The sequence below is a fragment of the Gekko japonicus genome, unplaced genomic scaffold (assembly GCF_001447785.1).
Source record: "Gekko japonicus isolate JY-2015 unplaced genomic scaffold, Gekko_japonicus_V1.1 scaffold225, whole genome shotgun sequence".
Classification (NCBI taxonomy): Eukaryota; Metazoa; Chordata; class Lepidosauria; order Squamata; family Gekkonidae; genus Gekko; species Gekko japonicus.
Window position 1 is genome coordinate 1,297,968 of NW_015174280.1, and position 22,374 is coordinate 1,320,341.

The window sequence follows — 22,374 nt, forward strand, 5'->3', positions numbered from 1 at the left end:
GGGAAGGGAAGGGAAAGGAGATTGTAAGCCGCTCCGAGATGCTGAGTGAAGGGTGGGGTATAACTCTAATCTCCTCCTCCTCCTCTTCTTCTTCTGCTTCTCCTCCTCCTCTAATTAGGAGAAATGGAACACTTTGGTACAAATGCAACTTTACTTCCTTACAAGCCATAGTTTTCTAATCACAATCCAGTTTGGGAACATAACCTAGGGAAAATCAAGCCCTTTCCATTGCTGGCATGAATCGCAGTTCCATTTTACATGTGTACAAAGCAATAATAATGGTTCCTTCGTAGACTGCAGTCTGATAGCACAATCTGAGTACCGATTTGTGAACCACGGTTGTGAGGGAACCCGGTCTGAGTCTGTGCGCATGTTGGCATGTCTCTGCATGCTGTTCTCATTGTGCAATGGAATGGATGAGCACTGCTGCACCCTTCCATGCCAATCATGGCAGAGTCACAAGTTAATTTTATTTTTTCTTCCCCTTGCTCTTTTTTCAAGCGTGTACAATTTAAAACTTGGCTCTCCCTCATTTCATCTCTCAATTGCTATCCGTCACAAAGTTCCTTGTGACCCACATAAACCCATTCCAGATTTTTTTTAATGTGCTTAGCCAAGTTATTTACTGTTGGGGGGCATTTCCAGTAAGCAGCTCTCCCACAAATAAAAAGCAACCATCCCACAAAAAAAAAATGAAAATTGCACATCACACAGTAAAATGTGCAATTCTTCAACATCTTCTAGCAGCTTTTTCAGAAAACAAAACTCAGGCTTTAAAGTGAGAGATTCAGGTAAACTCCTGCAGGCTGGACTTCCAGAACCACTGGTCATGACCCACCTGCCCCACCCTTGCACAGAGTCGTCAAGAATAGGTGCGGTCCCTTTTTTTAATCCAATCTTTCCTCTGGGGAGCACCATGCATGGTTCTCCCTGCCTTCATTTGAGCCGTACAACATCCCTGTGAGGTAGGCTAGGCTGAAAGGGTAACCAGCGCAAGGTCACCCAGTGAGCTTCCATGGCAGAGTGGGAAATTCGAACCAGATCCTAGTCCAACACTCCAACCACTAGGTCACTGGGCTGTTGGACACCCACCCCCCCGAACTCAGTGCCCAGTCCTGTACCACATCGATGGATTAACCTTTTTCAGTGCCAAGAGATACCCCATCACATCTACAAACTTGCCTGTAGCACAAGGACTGGGCTAGATCTACTGATTCCCTTTTGCTAGCGGAGGCGTTTTCCTCCTGTGGAAGGAGCCTTCACAGGACGCAAGAGGAGCCACGTTGAAGCGCATCTGCCGACTTCCTGGATGATGCAGCACTTTGCCACTTCCACTCTCAGCTGTTCCACACTTCCTGACCGTCTTCTCTGTTCTTATCCTGCCTAGGCCAGCCATGGCTTCCCCTTTCTCTGTTTCATCCTCCCTCAACAACTTCTCTATATGTGCATCAGTCATATCCCGCCATTCTCTCTAGTTAGGACTCAAAAGCGGCTTGCATCATTCTCCTCTCCTCCATTTTACCATCACAACAACCCCACGAGGTAGACTAGGGTCAAAGTGTGTGACTGGCCTCAGGACACCCAGCAAGCTTCCCATGGCAGAGTGGGGATTCGAACCTGGTCCTCCCGTATCCTAGTCTAACCACTGCACCACGTTGGGTTGTGAAGTAGGTTAGGCTGAGGAGAAGCCACCGGCCCAAAGCCACCCCGCAGTTCTTGCAGCAAAGCGGGAGATTCGAAGCAGAGCCTCCCAGACCCCCCAGTCCAGCACTCTGACCGACGCTCTACATTTCATTGGTATCGGCTTGAACAGAAGCCAGGTCCTGACGGGCAGACCCCAGTGCTCCAAACGCCCTTTTGTGAAACGTGCAGGACCAGAGAGCCTTTGACTCTGGAAGTCAGACCTGGGGGAGATGGGTCTGTCAGGATGCCTGGAGTGTTATGGGGGGGGGGGGGGGCAAAATGATCAGCCAGTCTCTACAGAGCTCTCAGCTCCTTGCGAGTTTGGCTCGAGGCTGCCCATCCTCCAAGATCATGGCGTTGTCCCAGTTCATTTTAGCTTGTTTATTTTCAATAGTCATCACTCACACGCCTGATGTGTAAGCAGAGCAGGCTCTCGTGAACTCCCGGGAGGACACTTTGGCTGCAGAGTTGTTGCCTTTCAGCCCAGATCGTAAAATGCACAGAAAGGGAGTTTGGACAAGAGGAGTCCTGCCCGTAAGCCCACTTCACAATCCATTGAGTGGAATCTAGGTGGGAGGTGGATGGATTTGAGCTGCACTGCAGATGGAGAAGTGAATGTTGAAGATGTGCAGCACAATAATGCGCATCTTTAGGGCCCTGTCCCATCCCTGTTCCCTGGAAAAACTGGTATTTTCAACCGCCAAATCCAGGGGGGGAGTTGGATCCTATGGGATTTCCCTCCAGCAAAAGGAGACTTGCCCTGATGCAAGAGGGGCTGGATCCCATGGAACTATTCCTCTAGCAGAGGTACTTCCCTCTGGTGGAAGGGGCCTTGCCCTGATGCAAGAAGCATCTTTTGCTAGAGGAAAGGGCCCCGTGGATTCATTCCTCTAGCAGAGGCAGTTTCCTCTGGCCTTACCCTGAAGCATGAGGCTCCTTCCACCAGAGGAAAGCGCCTCTGCTAGCAGAACAGATCCACAGGACCCATCCAACCCACACGCCTATGCACACAGATCTTCAGGAATCACTGCCCCCTCCAAAATGCTGGCCATGAAATTCTGTTTGGACCTTGCAGGAATTTCCCGGGGTCAATACCTAAAGCTGAGAGGTGCTAACTAACTACAGGGTTTACTGGTGATGATCAGTGGAATTGTCCTGAGCAAACTGAGCCAGTTTGGTGTAGTGGTTAAGAGTGCGGACTCTTATCTGGGAGAGCCAGGTTTGATTCCCCACTCCTCCACATGCAGCTACTGGTGTGACCCTGGGTCAGTTACCAGTTGTTTCAGAGCTGTTCTCTCAGGAGCAGTTCTCAAAAGAGCTCTCCCAGCCCCACCTACCTCACAGGTTGTCTTTTGTTGGGGGGGTTGTAAACTGCTCTGAGACTCCGAGTGAAGGGCGGGGTATAAATCCAATCTCTTCTCTCTCTCCTTTCTTCTCAAAAAGGCCAGTGGCCTTATGAATGGAAATTGGTCCTGTAAAGAATTGACTGCAAATGGTTTGGGGCGGGGGGAGGGGAGGGGAGAGGAGAATGGGACCACTAGTTTCATCCAGCACAATTCTTCTTATGTTCTTAAAAGTGAGCTAAGTGTGGAATTTCCTGACTGTTCTTTTCCAGGGCGTGGAACGCATTGACCTGCCGGGCCTCCGGAGTCTGCGAACCGCCCGTGTTCTGGAGCAGGGCATGGTGCTGACAGTTGAGCCCGGCATCTACTTCATTGACCACCTCTTGGATCAGGCCGTTGCCGACCCAGTTCAGGCTTGCTTCATCAACAACAGCATCCTTCCTCGCTTCCGAGGCTTCGGCGGGGTGAGTAACTCAGTCGGGGCTTCGGCACTGGGTGTCTGTCGTGTGACCCTGCGTGTGGAGGGGGAGCTGTGGCTTGCAGCTGTGGGGCAATCCCGCTGCACATGTAGAGGAGTCTTAAGTTCAAAACGTTCCACATCTGCAATCAACCTTTACAACAGTCCTGTAAGGTAGGACGGTGCGAATCTCCTCACATTGCAGAGAGAGCATGAGAATGACACGCCCAAGGCCCTGTACTGAGTTCTTCAGATGGGAGAAATTTGAAACATATTCCCAGCTGCTCTTCCTCTTTCCAAGTGGGAACTCTTCTCTAGGGACAGAGTTACATGCAATGCTCCCTCTAAGCTGTGGAGTCTTGTGAGCAAAAATTCTACTTTGTGAGCTACCAGCATTAAAGTTGTGAGTGAGCAATTTGGCTACTGCATAAATTAGTTTTCTCTGGAGCCATCCTTCCTGAGCTAAGACAAAAATGTGTGAGCTGGAGGCTAAAAAACTGTGAGCTAGCTCGCACTAACTCAGCTTAGAGGGAACACTGGTTACATGTGATGCTTTATACAAGCTGCCAGCAGGGCTTGGCAGCCACCCTGCAGCTGCCAGCACTCGCAGGCAACTCCTGTGTAGAAGCGCAGCAGGAGACCAATTCGGGTGGGACTGTGTCGTGGGGGCAGAGAGACCCGTGCCTTCCTCCATTCCATTTTTTCGGAAGCTGTGTGGCTCCTTGATAGGGCAAATAAGGCCCATGGCCATTTTGGTCCCCCAAAACAGCATGGGGGATGGGAGACAGGAGCCCCTCCTTCCTCCATGGTCTTAGTCTGAATTGGGCCCCTGCTGTACTTTTACACAGGAGCAGGAGCTGCCTCCAGGGTCTTGCAGCTGTACGGCTGCCAGTCCTTGTTGACAACTCGTATGAAGCATAACATGTAGTTTGGACCTAGGGGACTGCAGGAAGAAGGAGAAGAGAAGAGACTGGATTTATACCCCGCCTGTCACTCAGAGTCTCAGAGTGGCTTACAATCGCCTTCCCTTCCTCTCCCCACAACAGACACCCTGTGAGGTAGGTGGGGATGAGAGAGCTCTGACTGAGAACTGCTCTTCAGAGAACTTGTAACTGACCCAAGGTCACCCAACAGCTGCAAGTGGAGGAGTAGGGAATCAAACCTGGTTCTCCCAGAGTCTGCACTCCTAATCACTAAACCAAACTGGAGAATGGAGAAAGGGGGGCTCCTGATATCACATGAAACTGTTAGTGAAATAGGATGACTTCAGATAAGACACAGAAACATGAATGGCTTGTGCTTGCACACCATGTTTAAAGCAATTCAGAGCCATGCCCGAGAAAGTGTGTATCCAGTGAAATGTCAGCAGAGTTCATCTCCAAGTATAAGTAGTATTCCCTGAACACAACGATCACTACACTGTATGTGGCCTGATCCCCGTGCAATCCTTGTGTGCTTACCATTTCCTGCTTTGAAATGCCATTCTTTACCTGGGTTAGATTTAATATTTAAAAATGTAGGATAACATTCTCTAGTGCAAATTCTGTGCTTTGCACAAGCAGAAATAGCTTTTGGGTTTTCTCTGTGCAACAGCATATTGCAGTTTTGTTTTGTTTTGTTAAAGAACTTGTGTTAATAGAAAGGGCTTTTGTGCTAGCAAAAATGGACCACAGGGTGTGTCCCAGCATGCTGGGGAGGCAAACCCTTTGTCCCCGTTCAGCACCTTTCAGCTTCTTGCCTTTTATGGACACTTCGTGCATCAGGTAATAGCATGCACACTTTGTATTTGCTGTGTATTTATTTAGATATTTCCACCTGGCATTTTCCCCCAGTGGTAGACCTAGAGCATCTCTGCCTCGCAGTGACCATCTAGGTGTCATCTCTGTGGACTGAGAACAGAACCCCAGAAACCCACCCAGAGAAGATCTGTAGGAATCGGTCCAGCTGTCTCCAAGTGAACTTTCATGTCTCTTTATAGACCTTCTCCCTGGGGGGCGCCCTCATTGGGATGTTGAAAGCTTGCAACTTCCAGACCTCTCTGGGGCAAGTGCATCAGTTCCATAATTCTGGCTATAGTATCCAGTAGTCTGTGGATTTTGGAATTCTTGGCAATGAAAAATATGTGCTAAGGTCTTTGATGCATTGGCCCTGGAGAGATCCTTAGGTGAGGAGCCATTGGGACTGCTTGATACTAGGATCCAGGAGGGTATCAGGGCAATTAAAAGAAAGAGGACAGGGCTGATGGCCCCGGAGCAGCATGGAGAAAGAGGCTGAAGGTGAAGGAGTTGAAGAGGTAGCACAAAATCATCTTAGTGACCTGGATCGCCAGAGGTTTGGAAGAAGAAGAGTAGGTTTTTATACCCTGCTTTTCTCTACCTTAACTCTCTCCCTGCAACAGACACCTTGTGAGGGGGCTGAGAGAGTTCTGGGAGAACTGTGGCTGGCCCAAGGTCACCCAGCAGGCTACATATGGAGGAGGAGTGGGGAATCAAGCCCTGTTTTCCAGGTTAGAGTCCACCACTCTAAACCACTGCACCATGTTGGGAGATAGAGCTCTTGTGTCAGGGGACCCTCCACATTCACTGAAGTCAGCCACTGAATAGCAGTGCCAGGAGGCAATAAGGGGGGAAGGTGTCAGCTTCTGTGCCCTGTTGCTGGCTGTCTAGAGGAACTGGTTGGCCACTGTGTGAGAGACAGGATGCTGGACTAGGTGGACCCCTGGTCTGAACCAGCAGAGCTCTTCTTACTTCATTAAAGACTGCTCCTTCCATGGGAGGAAGGCATCAGTGCAAGCAGAACAGACCCAAGGGGTGTTGAATTCTCCATCATTTTCTGGTGGGATTGTGCAGTGGCTACCAAACCGTGCAGATCTCTGTGGCTGGACCTTGATTCAAGTGAGCAGAGAGACTGGTGATCCCTATGGAGGAAAACCAGCCTCTTTTGGGGAGACAGTGCTATACACACACACACACACACACCCTGCCCATGGTAAGGCCATATTTCACCGCGGCGCGTTAACTGGGTCAAAGCAGTCATGGAAACAGGGCCTCTGCTGTAGCTGAGTTTGCATCACCACCTTGATAAAGGGAAGGCTCCATGTTCGCTTAACAGCCATGAGTCATTTGTCCTCAGGGCTTTGAAAGCCCTGTGTGCCAAGTATACAATCTTATCAAGCCAGGTGGGACTTTACCTTCTGCTGCTGAGTCCTCTCCCCCGGGTTGGAGAGGTTATCTTGGCTTCGGGCTGTTCCTTTACCCAGTGGGTCTGCAGGGCAGCCGGGATCCCAGGCCCTGAAAGGAGTGATGTGTGCCATTTCCAGTGCAACAGATTTTTGCAGTGTCAGCCTGAAGCAGCTTGGGGGAGGAAGGCTGCATTTTGGCACAAGCACCCTGCTTGGCACCTACACGGTGCCATGTGAGAGGCAGGTCCTCCACATGCCTGGCCTCTCAGAAGCCAGACCAGCCCCCCTCCTGCATCCGCCTTGCAAGAGATTCTGGCATTTTGAAGACTCCAGGCTTGTGCATTAAGGCTTTTTCCCGTCACCTTCCTTTTTTCCTGGGGCCAGTGTTATCTCTTTGGAATGACATCTCCTACAATCCGTAGGCACAGATGCTGCACTCCAGCCCTTCTCAGAGCACAGGGAGAGCTGCTTGTGTCAAACTGATGTTTCCCCGCCCCTTTGACAGAAGCGGGTTTGTTTCATAGGTTTCCTTTTATCTTGGAAGTAAAAGGGCTAAGTATTGTGGGGCCAGGGGATTGCAGGTGCCCCCAGGGGGGGTCCCAGTCCCATAGCAGCCTAAGGCTACAGAAGGAGAGGAGCTGGCCAATAAAAAGCGGGGAGGGGGGTGGCCTGGGCTCCATTATGATTCTGACATGGGGCTGGGTTAAGGGGGGAGGAGGAAGAGGAGGAGGAGGAGATTGGATTTATACCCCGCCCTTCACTCAGAGCGGTTTACAATCTCCTTCCCTTCCTCTCTCCACAACAGACACACTCTGAGGTAGGTGGAGCTGAGAGAGCTCTGAGAGAACTGCTGTTGAGAGAACAGCTCTGAGAGAACTGTGACTGGCCCAAGGTCACCCAGCTGGCTGCATGTGGAGGAGCGGGGAATCAAAACCAGTTCTGCAGCTTACAGTCCGCTGCTCTTAACCACGACACCAAACTGGCTCTCCGGATTGGGCTGTCAATAGCAGCCAGCCGCTACAATCCGATCTCCAGATGACTGATAATGTTGCATACTGGCCAGGCAGTGGAACATTGTAGGTTAAGCACAACCGTGGTGTGGCGTCTCATCCTTAGGTGTCAATGATTTCATCTCGTATAAAATAGCACAGCCAATTGCCACACATTTAGTAAAAATTGGTTACAGACAATACAGATAAACACTTTGTAACAAAAAATGGGCAGTGGGGTGGATCTTTGGAAATAACCCTAAAATAAATGCAATATTTAATTAAACAATGTTTCTTAGTCTGAGAACATGGAATATATTATGTGTAACCAAGCATTTAGCACAGATAAATAATAATTGGGGGGGTGCATCTCTAATACATGTAATATCTGTTATGAAGTAAACACATTTAAACCATGATCCCAAATGCACTCGTAGCGCTACAGGCAGGTCTTGCAAGCTGCAGCGTCTGCCCTGGTACCAAAGCGTGCTTGGCTGCTTAGCAACGACAGAAAGTTGAAAATAGAGACCGTTCCTATTGTGGTCAGCGTTTGGGGCTTAGAAATCACGTTAAGGTAAGTCCTGTGTGCCCTGACCTGGATAGCCGAGGCTAGCCCCGTCTCGTCAGATCTGGGAAGCGAAGCAGGGTCAGCCCTGACTAGTCCTCGGCTGGGAGACCGCCAAGGAAGCCGGGTGTTGCTAGGCAGAAAGAGGCAACAGCAAACCAGATCTGAGCGCCTCTTGCCTTGGAAAACCCTACAAGATCGCCATAAGTCTGCTGCTACTTGACAGCCGAACCCCCCCCCCAAAAAAAACTCTCCTGTGTCTATAGCTCTCCCCCCCAATCTAAAATTACCATTGCGATAAGTACATGTTAAAAATGCAGCATGAAACACGTTACTTTAAAACTTTATTTTAAGCTGGTGGGCTTGGCGTGTCATTAACACTTATTTTAAGCGGCACTTCCTGGCTATGTGCAGAACCACCTCCCCCCCCCCCCCCCAAGACGCGTGTATTTAAAAACCTCTATGGACAGCAGTGCAGTCAAGCTGACTTATGATGCCCCTGTAGGGTTTTCAAGGCCAGAGACACATGGCCATTGCCCATTTCTGCATAGCAACCCCGAACTTCTTGGCGGTCTCCCATCCGAGTAGTAACCACTGTGACGACCCGGCTCGGCCCATCCAGTGCTTACTGCAGGACAGACAGACACACACACACACCCAGACAGCATCAAGCTCCACGCAGCTGCTGCTCTTTCGGTGGATCCTGGATGCGTCGCACGTGTCTGCCTAGCTAGGAAGCAGGACGCTCTCTGCAGCCCCTTGGCTCCGGGGCCCATCAGAAGCATTGGGGCAGTGTGATAGTTACAGAACGGATCAGACTCTGTGTCATCGGAAGAGCCAGGCTAGTTACCCTGGCCCACCTTCATTGCTTTTATTTGGATGCTTTGACTTCAGACCAGAAGGCTTTACAACCTGATTCCTCGCCAAGGTGCCTGGTCTGATCCTGACTGGCCTCTGGTCTATTTCTTTGGGAGGCTGCAGTTCTCGCTTATTAGATGGAACCTGAGTGGGAAGAGTAGTGCCTCTCCCTCTACCCTCTGAGAGAGAGAGAACTCTGCAAAGTGTATTTAAGTCAGGTCCATAACACACTTAAATTAATGTCAAACAAATTAGACAATCTCGTGAACACCTCATTGAATACTTTAATAGGGCTCGTTGGCTTGGCTTTGTTTAAACAAATGGATTATTTTGCAAGCAGGAGGGCAAACATTAAGCCAGCATTATTTTTAGATTAAAACGCCCAGAGGTCAGAGACAATTAAAGACGGTGTGTGGTTGGGGTTGCTGGGTGGGGGGGGGTTGTGTTCCTTTGGATTCGACACCTTGCTAAAATTGATTTTTATGGCCGCTTTTGAGGCTCAGCTAGCACAGTGCTGATAAGATAAGGGGATGAAGCGACTGAGTTGGCATATTTAACCTGTGGAGGAAATTGGAAGAGAGCAGAGAACAGCCCGGCCTTTTCATTCACACCCAAATGAGAACTGGAAAGGTTCCGAAGTTCTTAGTAACACTATCAGCTGTAAAGCATCGGTTGCCCTGATTTGTATTTTTAAAAAAGATGAGAGAGCCAGCATGCATAAAATTGGTAATGGAGCTCAGCCCACAGAGTCACAAGGTCCCAAATAGGGAGAGTGCAGGACCCGGGTTTGGGAGGGCGGCCGTGAACCTAGCGCTGTGTCGTTGGCTCTGGTCTTTCTCTGTAGTGGCTCCAAACCGATTTCAGCCGATTAAGAAACACACCAAGCTGCATCCACGTTCTCCGTGCCAAAAGGCCTGTCCAGCAGCCGAGCATTTTCATGAAATGGGGGACTGGGTCCACCCCTCTGCCTCCCACTTTCCCCAGCAAAGGAAAGGCGATATGGGATTCGGTTGAGCACCTCCAGTTGTGCTCTGATTGGCCAGGCCTGATCCTGACTTGGTATGGACAAACCCATTTCCTTTTATGTCAAGTGATCTGGTGCCACCATGAACTCGAGCACGCTGGTCTTTTCTTGTCTCTTCCCCAGGTACGAATTGAGGAAGACATTGTCGTGACAGCCACCGGGATGGAACTGCTGACCTGCGTCCCCCGCACTGTGGAAGACATCGAAGCCTTCATGGCCAAAGCTCAAAGTGGCACCAAATCCTTTGCTTCCAGCTCTAACTAAAAGTAATGGCAGGCTTCCTCAGAACTGGGATGCATTTAGTTCTGCAAGTAGCCCACTGGGCTTAAAGCAGTGGTATTTCCTAAGACAGGGACCTTTGGAGGTTTCAGATGCTCAGTAATAATAACCAAGTGCCATATAATAACCAAGTGCCAAGGACCTCAGCCTAACTAAATGTTTTTTTTAATCATACATGTAGCCTTTGTATGGGGAGGAGGTCCCCCAATTTTTTAACAACTGCAAGCATCAACAATATTCACCTTTCTTAACTTTGGGATGGATCATTATGCCAGACATTATTAAGCTGAACAAATCAATAAAAGCTTTGCCTGAAATATTACTCTGTTCTGATTTTCTGGGGTTTTGGTAAGGTAGGATGCAAATTTCAGTCCATTTACTTTGAAAGAACACAATTCAGAGCGATACGATTGCTCTTTGAGAGGAACTGGTTGGCCACTGTGTGAGACAGGATGCTGGACTAGATGGACCATTGGTCTTATCCAGCAGGGCTCTTCTTATGTTCTTAAATTAAGATTCCAGATATGATCCCCAAACATTAAAGACCATGGGACTCACCCAGATGGATTTACTGAATTCTTTTCACTACATATCCTACAGAAGGAATGAACGAAGCTTCACACATTACATTGCAGAGCCATAACTAACTAATTTTGTGCCAGAGGCAAGAATATACAATTGCATTCCCCCGAGTTATTTTGGTAAAACAACATAATACATAGGTAACAAGAAGCAAGGATAATAACATCACAGCATTTATTTTTGTCATGATATCTGCATACACAATTAACTAATGTATAAGTGAGTATCTAACTTACTATTCAAAAATACAAAAGGAAACTACGTCAAGTGTGGCCATTTTTTTTACAATTGCACTTTTCACTCTTTCAATGGCATTAAACATTCAACAAGATTTTTTTTAAAAGTCTGCTTACCACCAGACACTAGGAACATTAACATGAGCCACCTGGCACTGGTGACCTGAATAATCTTAAAACGTTTTTATTTCAGACTTTCTCTGATGCCACAAAGCAAACAATTACTATTCTGAACAAGAGGGGGGGGGGGAGTAGGCACACAGAACCGTGAACGTAAACGTGGTGGAAAGTGCTGTCCAGTCACAGCCAACTGTTAAGGTGACCCGGTAGGGTTTTCAAGGCAAGAGACATTCAGAGGTGCTTTGCCATTGCCTGTCTCTCTCTGCATAGCGATTTGCTGGCTTCCCATCCAAGTACTAACCAGGGCCAGCCCTGTTAGGTTGCAGGGTCTGACGAGATCGGGCTAGGCTGGGCCAACGAGGTGTGCAAGGGACATGAACGTATATGGTACCACATACAGTTTGAAATTCACAATGCTTGGCTGCAGTGGTAGCTGGTGCCCAGTGGGGCTTGCAGGGCAGGCAGTGGTGGTCAGAGTCAGAGCAAACTAACCCTGACGTTGTCACCGTTTTTTCCCCTTGCACACTAAGAACACTCAAACAACCGTCATCAGTTTTATAACAGACAACATATAAATGAACTGAAGAAAAGTCTCTGACCTTGGTTCAGTAGGCTTGGGTCCAACCATCTCGGTCCACAACCAGCCCTCCAACCACTTAGTAATACCACCCAGTTCAGTTTCACTGTTTTGTCTTTAATTCTTTTACACCTGTAACAGTCATAAGCTTTGTTCATAGAAAGCCGCAGACCACAAATTCCACGCATGCCTATTTGAGAGCAAAACTTACTAGGCTCCGTTTACTTACAAGTAAATAAGCACTGACTGGTGTGACAAGTCCACGTTAGGAGAAAATTCTTTCTGACAGTGCAATCCTATGCAGAATTACTCCACTCTAAGCCCACTGACTTCAGTGCACTTAGACTGGAGTGACTCTGCACAGGAATACACAGTGAGGAACCTACGGCTTCTTCTGGCAACATTACCATCGAAGAAATAAGCTTCCTTTTAAAATCCTGCAAATTGTGTATTTTTTGTGTTCACTTTGCAAGCTTTTATATTTGTTCAAAGTAGCTCACTGTCTCATAGACAAATGACAAACTCATATTACTGCATCATAAATGCACATGGCGTTTAACAGCAGAAAATTCAGCAGAAAAAAAACCTTTAAAAGTCAGATTTCAGTGTGTGCATAAGAGAAATTAAAAAAAAAAAATAATTCAAAAGCCAAAACCATGTGATAGGACTAATTGATACCAACCAAAATAACACACCACAGTATGCAAGCGTTCAGGTTCTTCAGCATTTTTCAACAGGCTGGATGTTAAAAAGCAAACAGAAACGGGTTGGAGGAGAGAGAGATAAAGTCTCTCCAGAAGTCTAATGGGAGACGGACAGACTGATTTTCAGTGTAGTTTGAAGCACATTGTGGATTCAGAAGTCCAGTTGTGCTCAGCGGAGCTTACCCCCTAGTAAATGTGCATAGGATCGCGGCCTTTGTGTAGCACAACTGGCAGGAAAGTAGCTCTACAATGAGGGACACACACCCTTGATTACAGAAGAACAATAAAACAGAAACCCCTTGCCTCTCCACATTGCTAGATAAAGTGTTCTTAAGTTAAAAAGTAAAAGTCAGGCCTACATGGATGGCCATGGATCTCTTGGGGGGGGGGGGGCTTTAGGGGCTTTACACAGTCCTCCACCCCAAAGCCTGAATCAACTGAACAGCCCTTCAAATTTACCATTTAAAAAAATCACACCACACCCTTTTTCTCCCTTTCATCAGGCCAAATGAGCCAGGAAACAATCAACTCCATATCATCAGCAGCCACAAACTCTCCTCTCCCCCTACTCCTTACCAGAAGGCCCAGGCCCTTCCAGAGGAGCCCTGCACAGTAAAGGCTTCATCCGGGCCAGGCCTCAGCAAAGCACAACCACACCCATTGACTTCTTAGCCTTCCCTTAGTTCTTGCTGCTTCAATTGGAACTTCCGTTGGTGCAGAATGCAACCGCCAGGATTTTGACTGGAGTGGGTTGTAGGGACCACTCCATTTTTGGCCCGTCAATACTGGCTCCCAGTTTGTTTTCAGGCACAATTCAGAGTGCTGACGTTGACCTACATGGTCTGGGACCAACATCCCTACAAGACTGCCTTCTCCCTTAAGAACCCACCCCAGCATTACAGTCACCTTTGGGTGCCCCTGTCATCTGCATTGAGGCAGGTGTAGGGGTGCCAGGTACTAGCTTGGAAATCTCCCGCCTTTACAACTGATCTCCGGGTGACAGAAATCACTTTATATGGAGAAAATGGCCACTTGGGAGAGTGGGCTATGGCATTATACCCATTGAAGTACCTCCCCTCCCAATACCCCACCCTCCTCAGTCTCCACTAGGGCTGCCAAGTGGGGGCGGGTGGCGGGGAAACCACCGCTTTGGAGGCCCAATTTCTGCTGCGGCGGAATTGGGCCCGGGGGGGAACTCCGCCCCCCGAAGCTGCATCACCAGAGGTGACCCACCCACGTTGCTCACGTTGGGGGCGAGGCCCAGATCATCGGGGGGAAAACCATATGGTTTTCCCCCCAACGATCTGGGCCACGCCCCAAACATGAGCGATGTAGCACGTCACTTCTTGTGACGTGCTGGTGGCGTGCGCACGAACGCGTCCTGGAAGAGCTCCCAGAGCCCGGCAAGGCTCCTCCGCTGCCAAGGGTAAGTACACTTGGCAACCCTAGTCTCCACCCACAAAATCTCCAGGTATTGGGGTTATCAAGTACCTACAGCGAATCGGCGGGGGACACATAGTTCTTGGCAGGAACATTCCCACGGGGAAAACACACACGCTGCACTATACTGTCGCCCAGACGTGATGTAGGCACGTAGCCGGGCAACGCTCTAACAATGGGGCTGAAAACTCGATGGTACCGTCGAATTTTCAGCCCCATTGCCAGAGTGTCACCCGGCTACGTGCCCAGCATGCTGATGCCACGTCTGGGCGACAGCATAGTGCAACGCGGGTGTGTTACAGGCAGGAATGTTCCGGCGGGAAAGCATGTGTCCCCCACAGATTCACGGTAGGTACTTGGTAACCCTACCAGGTATTTCCCAACCCAGAACTGGGAACCCTAGGAAGGTGGCAACCCAGGAGAGGACCTGATTGGTCAATATATCAACCAAGCTTGTCAGTTATCTGGGGCCAGCGCTTGGCCCATCCACAGCTGAGGTGCCTGGGGCAAAGCCAGGAACTTACCCAATACTGCAGGAGCCATGGGACCCACCCACCCATCTCCCTTATACCTCAGGCAGACACTGTTGGCTCGGCCAGAACTCCCAGGATGGGACCCTCGGCAGCAGGTAGCTGGGGTAGAACAAGCCTCAGAAGCCAAGGCCAGCATGGAGGCAGCCAGCAGAAGCCCAACCATTATGGCTAGGTGGGTCATGGGAGAAGCCCAGCCATCCAACAACCTAGGAGGAGCCAGGCAGGGAAGGCCTGGCTGAAGACCTCCTAGGACCTGGCCAGTGAGGCAAAGGCAAGCAAGGATGGAGGAGCAGCCTGGAAGAAGTGGTGCACCAACCCCTGGCCCTGATAATGGCTCAGGCCATAGGGGCGGGGCCATGGTGAGGCTGATCGGCAGGAGTGGGGAGAAATCATATCTGGTTGCTCCCACAGCCATGCCAGAGAGGAGTGTGCCATACTTTGGAAGAACACTGCTTCGGGGGATAAGGTGGATTTGGATGCTGCAACCCACCCCCTTTCCTATTCTGAGGCCTAGGGAGACCCCAGGGAAGTTAAGTAGTGCAACGACTGAACAGCACCAGTGAGAAAACCTTTCATCAATCTCTATTTTAATATGCCTCACCCTCTTTCTGTAGTTTTGCATTGGGTAGGCATGGGTTTTGGACAAGAAATGATCTTGTGGGGGCGGAAACCTTCTAGCTCAAGTGGAGGGACTTGGCTGAGGTCCAGAAAGACAAGTAGTCAAGAAGGCTAAGATTGATTAAGGAGGGACCTGACAGCCTAGTAGTATCCTGGACTGGTAGTAAGTTCACTAAGTCTGTAGCTTTAGTTTACTGCAAAGGAGGCAAACAGCAAGGACCTGGGCGTGGTGGGGCACTGCCTCTTGCCCTAATGGACCAGCCGTCCCTGTTCAGTTGGTTCAATTTGAATTTTTAGAAATACACCCTTATCTTAATGGCATGGCAGTTCAGGACAGTAGGTGCCTATTTTATTATTTTTTCCTGCACCCCTCAGCTTTTGTGCACCTGAGGCAAGTGCCTCACCTGCCTTGCTCTGTTACATTGCACACGCATGTCCAGGTAGCTGGGGTATGGTGCCATCCATGTGCTGATGACACAGCTGTGTGTCCACATGCACTTAACTGCACTCTTAAGTTACTTCTGGCCTGGATTCATCTCATTGTCTTTGGATCAGGAAGCGATTGAAGTTGCTAAGAGTGCCTTTTACCAGGTTAGGCTGGGTCAACAGTTGCAGCCGTTTCGGAGAAATCGTGTAGCCTGGTTACCCAGCCAGTTGGATACACCTTGACAACATTTAATATATTAAATAGTGTACATGGGGCTGCCCCAGAAAACTTCAATTTGTATTAAAAGCAGCTGCTGAAGTCCTAACTGGACTCATCAGAATGATCTTCCAGTACCAGCATTTCAGCTGCACGGGCTTCCGAGTTGTTTCTGGGTTCCTTTTAAGCAGCTTATTTTGAAAGCGCTGAACTAGTGGTACTCACTGGCTCCGGAGCCACAGGTGGTGCTATGATATGCCCCCTGCGACTCTTCTGAGCACCATTCTCCAGCGTGGCACCCATTGCATTTCAGGAAAGTGGGCGAGACCACTGCCCCGTAGCTTGTGGGTGGTTCCCATCTTAAGTCAGCTGCCATTGGAGGATGGGTAAACTGTCCCTGAAATGTAAGCCTCATACCAGAGATGACTGGAGAGGCTTTGGCCTCTCCAATATCCCTATACCCTTCTCTGCAGCTCCGAGCCTTTCCCCGTATGTACCCCCAAGAGCACTTCGGTCGGGGACCCAGAACCGTCTGGTGATTCCGGGTCCCCGAGAAGTAAAGTTTGCTGCGACAAGGGCTAGATCTTTCTCAGTGGCGGCCCCTACCTGGTGGAATGAGCTCCCGGAGGAGATCAGGGCCCTGCGGGACCTTTTGCAGTTCCGCAGGGCCTGTAAGACGGAGCTCTTCCACCAGGCTTTCATGTAGGGGCCGCCACCACCACCACCACTACCAACGGTGGCAATATCGTCGAGATCGGGAGTGCCCTTGATAGCTCAGTGGCAGTGATAATTACGTGGTAACGAGAACAACGGATTGGCACGGACCACCTACTGGACAGTGGTACCCCAATGGGGTAGCTGGAAGACACTACTATAACAACTTAAGACCATCTTGATAATGCAAGGACTTTATTGTTAATAATGTTATTGGTTATGATTTTACTGTTTTATTGGATTTTATGTACGGGCTTGTTGCCCCTTGTAAGCCGCCCTGAGCCCGCTCGCGGGGAGGGTGGGGTAAAAATGCCTAAATAAATAAATAAAATAAAATAAACCCCTGCTTTCTGCTCTTCACAAAAAAACCACACAACTGAGTGGCAGGGAGCAGAAAGCCATTTAAACCCCTTTCCTGTTCCCTGCTGCTTTCATGGGGAAACCTCAGTTTTCTGCTCCCTTCTAAGAGTGACGGGGAATAGAAAGCAGGGGTCATGATGAACCACTACGAACTGGTTTGGTTCCCAAACCAACTTCCTGGTTCGGTTCATGACCAAAACAGCAAAATGCAGTTCGTGCCCATCCCTACTCCCCTCTGTGAAGTGGGGAGGGGGATACTGTTGCACTCCCTTGCTGTTACCCCAAAATACCACGGTTACCACTGTGCCAAGAACACTCAAGCCCAGACTACTGACCATTATGTGCTAATTGAGCCTGTACTTGATGCAGTTCTCCCTCCCCCCCCCCCCATGAACTTATCCTGCCCTTCCTCCAGTATATTCCATACAGCATGCAGGGGGTTATGCCACTTGATCCTCTTAACAACCCTCTCTGGGAGGTGAGACGAAGAAATGGCAATTTGCCCAAGGCTTCCTAATAAGCTTCATAGATGAGTGGGGCTCATAGCCCAGATCTGTCTGGTGCAAGTCCAACAATCCTAATCTTACTCCACTCTGGGTCTTGTACACAGCAAGCACAGATTCTTTAGAGGTCTTTTATAAATGCATCTTTCTGCTACAGGAATATGACAGCAATTAGGGAAAAAATGAGTTGAGGGATGCAGAGCAGGGACTGCTTCCTGTTTGCTACTTCTCCAGTGTTTGCACTTGTAGAAATTCCTATACCTGGATGCAGACTAGTTCTCAGGTACCTTAGCATTACAGAATCTCTCTCATACAGGTGAGTGGTTATTGGTTTTGACCAAGTCCTGATGCTATTTTTACTCATCCCAAGAATTTAGGCAGCTGCTGCTTGCTCCCTCTGTAAAGAAACGTCCAGTTTCCGTGAAAAAAGTAAATATCAGCATAATTTATGTAGAGGTTTTGCTTTTTAATTTTCTATCATGACTGAATTTTTACCACAATCTTTCTAAATACATATACAACACAATGACTGGAAAGGAAGGGGAGGTATAAAACAGTCATTTGCGGTAGTCCAATCAAATGCATACATACCATGAATGAAAATATTTTTTAACAGAAAATAAATTAAAATAAGATTACATTAACTTCCCTGCTTTGTTTCATGTAGTACGTTTCCTATATGACAAAAAATGTATAAAGGGCTTATTAACAACATTGGAAAATTATCAAAAAGCTACCCCGCCCCCCAAGGAAAGCCAAAGGGCGAAAGAATTTAAAATGTTGTTGGTTGGTAGCCATACGAGGACAACTTCTCGTTAACAAGAATAAACTACCCCAAATTTGCTTGTAATTCTACAGGCTATTAAACCACCAAACCTGGTTTGGCCCACAGGGTAGTCAGCAATCAAGTCTGCATAGAATTAGCCGAGACCCTAGGCCAGGGGTGTCAAACATACGGCCCATGGGCCAGAATCGGCCCACCTAGGGCTCGTATCCAGCCCGCGAGCAACTGGTTATTACCTTTATTGCCAGATGACAAGAGGCTGTGCATTATGCCCCTGTATCCTGTCCCAGTGCTAATGTGTAATGGGCAGTGGAAGTGGGAGGGTGGGCATCAGGGAGATACTATAAGGAAATCTTGTAAGAGTGTTAATGTTTTAAGCATGTTTGTATTTTGAGTGAAAAATAATATCATTAATTGGGTTTGCTTGAGTCCTTATAAAGTTTGTATTTCTGGTACCTGGCATTGCATTTTATGGCACACGTGGCCCAGCCCAACAAAGTGACACTTATGTCAGATCTGGCTCTTGTAACAAATGAGTTTGACACCTCTGCCCTAGGCTGCTTGGTAGAAACAGTGCCATTGGTAGAAACAGAGTCATGTGCAGTCAATATCACAGCCTTCTTTTCAATGTAATGCCACTGTAGCAGGCAAAGCTTCTGGATTGTCCTTGAAATATATTCAGCTCTCCTGCAGGTTGCTAGTTATCCCACAAGGCTCATGGACACAATTCCCACCTTCAAAAACACACTGGATCTCTCTACAGTCCTCACCCTTCTTCTCATCCTTCCAACTTTTATTTCTTAAGAACAGCTGCCAATCCCCCTACAGGTGAGAAACAATCTCTCAGCAGGCCCAAAGAATAGTAAGCCTCTCTCCTCACTATGCATAAACTACAAAAGCTGTAGTCAGCAAGATTTGGGCTTCAAACATGAAAGGAGGCTACTACCCACCCCGCTCCCCAAAATAAATCAGCTGAAGAAATTTTAAATGGTATCTTAACCAGCGTCTCATTCATCACTTAATTTAAAATGAAGTCCGTTTTCTATGCTGTGCATATTTGTTTTGACACTCTATTGAAGTCAAATCAATCAACTAGTTTAAGCTGTCCCCCAAATTAAGAAATTTGAGCTGACCAATTTGATTTGCATAAATCTGCACAAAAAGCGGCTTAAGAAAAAGCATGCATTACAAGCAGGCACCACCTTAGAAGAGGCCCTACAAGACAGAGGAATGACTTTCCTAAGAGAGCACCGGCTTTCCATGATTTCTGCAAGTCCTCAGATTAAAAAATAATTTATGTATTTTTTTAAAAAAACATGCTGCCGTTTTAATTAGGTTTTTAAATTAATAGCCTAAATTATGAATCGACTAAAAGTTTCAGCCATGGTGAAGGCAATATTGCGGATGGATGCTTGCCAATTTTGTCACTTTTTCCTTAGTCAAAAACACCAGAGCAAATAGCACATTAATCATTTCGCTCCAAACAAATACTTAACGATAATAAACAGGTTGCAGTTTACTAGACTCATCCCTCTTCAGTGTTAAGCCTACTATTTTAGAAAAGACACCCACAAAATGACAGTTGTTACAAAGATTAGAAGAAAAGGTCCTTCTTTGTTGCTGCATCTGATGTGTAAGGAGGGCAGTGCCAGCTCTACCCTGCCTAGGAACTGGGCAAGAGAATCTACTGTCCGGTGCCATCTGGGTTTGTTGGGGTGCTCTCTGTACCAACAGGCTGCACACTGTCTGTGAAGTTGTGGGCATGTTCAAGAAACAAGTCTTTGAGCACACTCAGCTCCTTTGTCAGGAGTTTGATTTTGGCCTCCAAACGTTCATTTTCTTCTTTAAGCTGGTTGACCCTCTGGAGTGTGTCCTGTGCCTTCTGCTTGCTCTTCAAGCGGCTCTTTTTCACCGCCATGTTGTTTCGTTCCCTGCGCTGGCGGTATTCATCGCTGTTCCTGTCAAGGGCAGAATTCTTCTTGCCCTGCTTGCTGGGAGGCGTCGCTTTCCCTCCCCCTCCAGGACTAACAGGCACCAGCTGAGGGACCTGTTGCAACCCACTGGTGTGTGCTTGGGTGAAGATGACACTTACTCCATTGGTTTCTGCAGTTGTGTTCTGCTGTGATGTCTTGCTCATTTGGACAGACTCTTCTTTAAACCCACTGTATGATTTAGAAGACGGAGTAAAATGTTATGGGTTTCCAAGACGTTGCCAGAACAACCTTCTCACGGATCAATCAAAAGCTAAACCTAGGAAAAAGAAAAAAGAGAGATTATAGAACACTAACAATACCTGTTCCCCACCACTAGCGTTGGCCTTCAAAGGCTGTGTAATTAATGCTCCAGTAGACAAATTTCATAATGGGGTGGATCCAACCAACCATCTGCCAAGGTTCCTTCCTCCAACTCGAGGGGCTTTTCCTTCAATGAAAGAGCCACTTACTTGTGAGGAAACCTTCTTAGATTGGAAAAAGGCTTCAAACTTGACGCAAAAGGAAAGATGGGGAGTAAACATTTTGATTGATAAACTTTGCTCAGTGGCATGGTAGGATAGCAGCTGGATCAACCCCACTGTTTATGTCAACAAACGCCATCTTATGCAGCTTGCTGCCGTGTGCCATTCCCAATGCCCTGGGCACAAAGGGAGGCTTGTTTTGCTTTTCTGACAGCAAGTGTTCCTGTGAGAGGCATCAGTGCACCAATCCACCTCCTGGCTAGCTCAGCATACTAGACCACAGTGTGGAAAAGATATGACAGACCAGACCAGACCAGAAAGCATGTGAAAGCAGTAACAGTTCAAAACTGCTGAATGCTTTTGATTTTACTTAGGTTAGTAGGGTCCTAGCTACAAATGCCAGAACAATTCCCAACACTCTGAAATGTGATCTTGAAAAGCCAGGGGTTACAACTGAATAATGCAAACAACTTTTTTTTCACTTGGCCAACTGAGTCAGAAACAGAAACATCAGTGACTTGATATACTTGGGGGAGGGGGAAGCACAACAAGGAATGATGCACCATCCCTCTTTGTAACGTCCAAAGTTGCTGGTATGTTTTTAATCTCCAAGGCGCTTGTATCTTTAAATTGGGAAAGATAAAAATTGATTTTTCCCCCTGTAAACAAAAATCTAAACTTTTAAACAAATTTCTACTAAACCTTTATAACAAGATGTTAAAGCTTACACTACCATTTCCTATAACTGAGTCAAGACCCTCTTCCAGATAGAAGACTCCGACCTTTGCTGTATAGTGCACTTACATGTGCACAGGCAAAATATCTCAGGTGAGGACACTAAGTTATGCATTTATTCCTGAAGGCTTCCTACTCAGTTCAAGGACTGGGAAGTCATCTCAGGCTAGTACTAGGATGCAGAAAACACACTCTGTACCTAATTAGGGCCACCCAGTGAGCCCATATGTGGGGTACTGCACTCCTAATTTACCCACTACCCCTACTGCCAACTAACTGTGCTCTGCTATGTGTGTGTGTGGTTTTTTTTTAGAAAGTACTGATGATTCTACTGGACGACATGGCTTTCTGTCTCAAGGAGGAAGGTTTTTCCCCCCATAGCGAATCTTGCTTCTGGAACATTCTAGAGTTCCATACTTACTCAGAAACGACACTCACTTTGGTCAGCTAAGGACTGTAGCCTTAGCCTTCAAGAAAGTAATCTTGCTTAATAGTCTTGTGTTGGTTCCCTTTGAGCATAATAAATCTGTCTCTGGTCTGTAAGCAGATGATTCTGCTGTGCATGCAGGCTGCATGACCAGAGATTGGCCTATGCTCTTTGGTTGCATAAAGGCTATATTTAGTTACATACCAATATTTTCTAAATGCTATAGCAACATTAGTATTCATGCTCTCTCAGAAATGGATTTATTATATCAATATAGTTCATTCTCAGTGTGGCGAGATCTGTGAATACTTAAATCTGTAGACTGGAACCGTGAACAGACAAGACATATCTTTCTACAAACCTGAGAAAAACCTAAAGTTTGCAGGAAAATCTGATTTTAAAAAAAAACAACACTTTGGAGGTTAAACCCTCCAAAATAACAGCAGTAGCACCTGCAGCTTTAAGAACCAAGTGGCCTCAGTAGACATTGCTAGGCAACCACAACAGTATTGCCAGTTGAAGCCTTGGTTTCTGTCAGTAAAAGGAAAGAGCAGGAAAGGGAAA

At 47.7% G+C, this 22,374-nt stretch overlaps 2 protein-coding genes across 3 annotated transcripts in view; one reads left to right on the plus strand and one right to left on the minus strand.

Annotated features, from left to right (window-relative positions):
• PEPD (peptidase D) overlaps positions 1-10,688 on the plus strand; it is a 226,760-nt gene extending 216,072 nt beyond the window's left edge. Inside the window, exons 14-15 of the mRNA XM_015423842.1 lie at positions 3,299-3,490; positions 10,224-10,688. Of these exons, the coding sequence (XP_015279328.1) occupies positions 3,299-3,490; positions 10,224-10,364 (333 nt within the window). The 3' untranslated portion in view covers positions 10,365-10,688. The remainder of the gene's footprint in view (positions 1-3,298; positions 3,491-10,223) is intronic.
• Positions 10,689-18,682: 7,994 nt separating this feature from the next.
• The window catches only part of CEBPG (CCAAT/enhancer binding protein gamma), a 16,451-nt gene continuing 12,759 nt past the window's right edge, over positions 18,683-22,374 (minus strand). For both annotated transcript variants that reach the window (XM_015423840.1, XM_015423841.1), the window contains exon 2: positions 18,683-20,443. In XM_015423840.1, coding sequence (XP_015279326.1) covers positions 19,878-20,330 — 453 coding nt within the window. In that variant the 5' untranslated portion in view covers positions 20,331-20,443 and the 3' untranslated portion in view covers positions 18,683-19,877. The remainder of the gene's footprint in view (positions 20,444-22,374) is intronic.